This window comes from Frankliniella occidentalis, unplaced genomic scaffold (assembly GCF_000697945.3).
Source record: "Frankliniella occidentalis isolate FOCC.00 unplaced genomic scaffold, Focc_3.1 Scaffold71, whole genome shotgun sequence".
Lineage (NCBI taxonomy): Eukaryota > Metazoa > Arthropoda > Insecta > Thysanoptera > Thripidae > Frankliniella > Frankliniella occidentalis.
The window spans coordinates 435,147-439,494 of record NW_026267201.1 but is presented as its reverse complement, the minus strand read 5'-3'; the positions used below and the strand labels follow the sequence as shown (position 1 = coordinate 439,494).

At 55.6% G+C, this 4,348-nt stretch overlaps 1 protein-coding gene across 1 annotated transcript in view; it reads right to left on the bottom strand.

Annotated features, from left to right (window-relative positions):
- Positions 1–4,348, bottom strand: part of LOC113217482 (polyamine-transporting ATPase 13A3-like) — a 28,138-nt gene that overhangs the window by 7,074 nt on the left and 16,716 nt on the right. The window contains exons 2-4 of the mRNA XM_026437393.2: positions 3,106–3,173; positions 1,394–1,482; positions 6–173 (exon numbers count right to left, since the gene is read on the bottom strand). Of these exons, the coding sequence (XP_026293178.2) occupies positions 6–173; positions 1,394–1,482; positions 3,106–3,163 (315 nt within the window). The 5' untranslated portion in view covers positions 3,164–3,173. The remainder of the gene's footprint in view (positions 1–5; positions 174–1,393; positions 1,483–3,105; positions 3,174–4,348) is intronic.

The window sequence follows — 4,348 nt, the reverse complement described above, 5'->3', positions numbered from 1 at the left end:
CTCACCACGGCGAGGAGCTTGGAGGCCTGGGCGAGGCTGCATCGGCGATGCGTGGCGCGCAGCAGCCACTGCGGGTACCAGTGCAGCAGCAGTCGCAGCGAGCCCAGCGTGAGGATGACGAGCGCCCAGCACAGGCTGGTGCGCAGCCAGCAGCGCCTGTAGCCGTGCACCTCCTGTACACACAAGGGCAGCAGTGACGATTGGTCGCATAAACTTGGGAGATACGCGACGCGGCTGATTCGGCCAGCCCACTTTTGTAGTTATGCTGCACCCCGTGCGGGGTAGGCGCGACCGTGCGGGGTGGGCCATCATCACGATCCCAGGGGATTATCCAGAAAACAAGCCTGTCATTTGTCGTTTACATACCAGCCAAGTTGAGCCGATACAGTACATGCTAGCCCTCATAGCGCCTGATGGGTAGGCAATATCTTAAGATGCAGTGCATGTGTGTGCTGCGGGGTGGCCTACCCCGAGTCTCGCAGGCGTCGAGCGCCGAGCACCAGTAATTTGCGAGTTGGAGAAACATGTTGGTTTTAAACAAATACTACGCTTGCTTTGTTCACGGTCCGTACAAGGTACGTAGTGCACGCCTGAAAGCCAATTATGATACAATTCACGGACATAATTTTCTCTCCTTTACAATAGATCTTTTTTATACCCTCCCCCCTCCTCTCCCACTCTCCCCCGCTCTCCTCAGGGGAGTAACATTTTTGTTCGTAATTTCTGTGTATAATGTGCCTTGTTCGCGATGAATACAACCGCAGTCACACACAACACAGAGCACGGTGGGAATGTAATAACGACGCTCGTTTGCTGCTCGTCCCGCCCGGTAAGCCCGTGCCCGCGCCCAGCCCGTGCCTCGTCCCGCCCCGCCCCGCCCTGGTGCGCGCCGGTAATTGCCGGCAGCTCACGCCGGCTCACGCAGAGGAGACAGACGACGGGGACGTGACGTCTTCGACGACTCACTTCTGCTGACCAGCTGACCAGGGCTGTACCGGGTGTAACTGTGAATACACGAGCAGTGTTGCGCGGGTTTGCATACTCAATATGGCCGCAGGGGCTCAGACCCTCGACGGGTGTACCTTGTCCTCCTCGCGGGTTGGAAGCCCTGAAAAGTTTCCGGAAAATTTCTGGAAACTTCCCGAAAAAGAAAAAACGGAAAATTTTCCAGACCCCAGAATTTTCGACCCTTGCAAAGAGGCGCGGTATGTCTATTTGCGTTGCGGCGTGCCGCTCGCTGCAGGTTAGGTTATCGCGCGCAGGCGTCGTCATGTCACGCGAATAGGGAACTTTAAACCGCACGAGCGAAAATAAATATACGCCATACAGACAGACGGGGGCGCCGTGCGACCTGCCCGCTTCCGCTGATCAAACAGCGTCGCTCCCCACTTACGATCTCGTCCTCTGCTCCCGGGTTGAGGATGGCGAAGCCGTCGGTCGTCGCCGCATCTCGCTGGTGATTGGCCGACAGCCCGTGGTCTCCTGGACACAGAGAGGGAGAGAGAGGGAGGCTAGTAGAGAAGTATTTAAAGTAAAGTTGTGGAGAAACAAAAGACGCGCGGCGGTGACGTTCAAGACGAACGGGCATTCGCGCGGGAAGGGGTGGGGAGGAAGGAGGGGGGAGGGCGCAAAGAGGCTCCAACCAAAAAATGATTAGCGGAACACGTGGCCCAGGAGGCGGTAATAACCACCGTGACAAGTGGCGCGGCTCGGGCAGGCCCTCTGCTGAGCGTGCCACACACAATGCCACCTCGGACGGCTCGCCCCGCCCCGCCCCAACCCACTCCACCCCACTCCGCCACTTCACCTCCACCGCGAGTCGCCCGCCCGCCGCAACCACTAGGAATAATAACAAACTATTCGGCGGCGGCGCGGGCGTCTCCGCCGGCTCCGATCCCTGCCGCCGCCGAGTCTCGTCTTGGAGACGACAAAAGTCACATGGCCGCGTGGAATCCACTTCCCTCCCGACACCTCCGCGTGGCACGCACACACAAACACGCACGTCAAAAATTTAAAACGAGCTACTTAATGTTGAAAGTCCCGCGACAAAATTACTCATTTTAAAACACGAGAGTCCAAAACGGCGTTTTCCACCACTCGTAATAATTGTGTGCTGTTTTACTTAAAAACCAATTTTCAGGTCTGCATTTTATTTTATATTAAATACAGTTTTCCGCGTATGGACTACCTTGTTTATTTTTTTCCATACCCTTCTGCCCGGCCTGGTTTGGTGCGACGCGCGGACAAGCGAGGGCCTAAATCACTACACCTGTCCTGTGTTGCTCGGCCGCTCACACAGACACACTTAACGTCGCTCCTCTCGCCTCTGACTCGACGCTCTGTAAACACGGGTACCCTATTAAAGCGCGGGTGGGACTTCCCTCTCCTCGAGTCTGCCGCGGGGCTGGACGGAGCCACGCCAGAGTGCGGGCGGGTGGGCCAAAGGGTAGTAGTTCACAATTCTTCGTGATTTGTCTTAATTTTTCTGAAAAAAAAAAATATTTTCCGGAGTTTTTCTTATTTCCTTTTCCTATCTTTGTTTTTTCGTTTTACCCCCTGATTTTCTGATTTTTTAAATATTTTTTTGGACTGTGTACGTTTTTTTTTTCGTTTTTTTTGTTAGTGAATTCCTTGCCACCCACGCCAGCGTGCTGCGGCTGGGAAGCGCGCGCGCCTCCTTCGCGACACTCTAGTAATGCGTTCACACGTCGTTCTCGCAGACTTGGCGCGGCGTGGCTCTCGCAATTACCCCACCACCAGGGCCGCAGGGTCGGTTGAACGAACTGTATAAACCCTCTCGTGGGGTCCTCATAGGCGAGTCCCTCATACAGTCCCCCGCCGCCGTGTCGGGAGCCGCACTCACCAGCAGCGCCGGCCAGGGCCAACAGCTGATTGCGAATTCTCGTCTCGAGGGACGCGTGCCGCCGCCGTATGGGCCGTGCCTAGCCTGCCGCCGGCGATATGGCCGCGCCCACCAAATAGGTAAAGAAGTACAGGAGACTTGCTTTCTGTACTTTGTCTCGTGGACATGCACACTTTACTTTCCTATACGAGCCCGCTTGGGTTGTTCGAGGGGGACGTTGAAATATATATCCAATCACTCACCGTCAGGGTGTTTCTTGGTGCCGCTGTCCAGAGTTATGTCAGGGGCGGATGGCGGCATGGCGACAAATCTGCAAACAAGTATGGGAAGTTGTGACAAAAGGAAACGTCAATGGAACACAGAAAACTGGAGGGGACATCATTCAGACCCTCCTAAGAAACTGTTCAATTTTTTAAGATTTCTATCGTCATTCAGACCCCTCTTTAGGAACTGTTTAATTTTTTAAGATTTCTATCCTGTAAATTTCTTTGATGTTTTCGAATGAGTGCTTTTTTTGTGAGTGCGTCGACAAAGGCAGCAAATCGAGCGTCAAATCAACTTGGCACTTGCAAAATATGGTATCAAGCCTTACACGTGTGTTTCCAGTAAGATATTTAAATGTAGACGGCGCTAACGTGGGAGCCGAAGCTTGGCGGATGTCACATTCCTATCCCATCACGCCCCAAAACGTCAATCGTTTTCCGTACCTCTCCCAAGATAGCTCCGACACCTGCCACCACAGATACCTCCAATTACCTTTGCCAGCACGCCTCGCGGACGACCCTCAAGGTCGCACTCTCGTGGGAGAGCGGTCCGACTGTGACCCAATTAAGTTACGGAACACACGCGTACATGCGGCGACTCAAAGGTGCCCGCGTATACGCACTGACCGACCGCGCGGGCCGCCCGTTCGACTGAGCTGCAATAAGTGCTCGGACGTGAGTGGGGTGGTAGGGCAGAGGAGGAGGAGGAGGAGGAGAAAGACGAAAAAGTAGAGGACCTTTCTTTCGAGGCGCGCCGCTCTGTGTGACAGGACAGGAGGTGACGCAATAATATCGCCGTCGTGAGTGACTTCGTTCCCGACCCCCAAAGTAAGTGTCGAGCGGCGCGCCGAGCCCGTGAAAACAAAAGTGATGCACAGGCTGCTGCTCGCGCCCCGCCGCTGGGCCGCCGGGCCGCCGGGCCGGGCGGGCTGGGGCAGGTCATGTCACGAGGCGAGGCGCCCGGGACGCATGGAGGGGGCCGAGCCATGGGCTGCAGGTGTGCGGGGGGGCAGCGCGCCCAAACGGATTCCGATCAGGTCGCTACTGCTGCTGCTACTGCTACTGCTACTGCTACTGCTACTGCTACTGCTACTGCTACTGCTCCTGCTACTGCTACTGCTACTGCTACCGCTACTGCTACTGCTACTGCTACCGCTACTGCTACTGCTACTGCTACTGCTTCTGCTACTGCTACTGCTACCGCTACTGCTACTGCTACTGC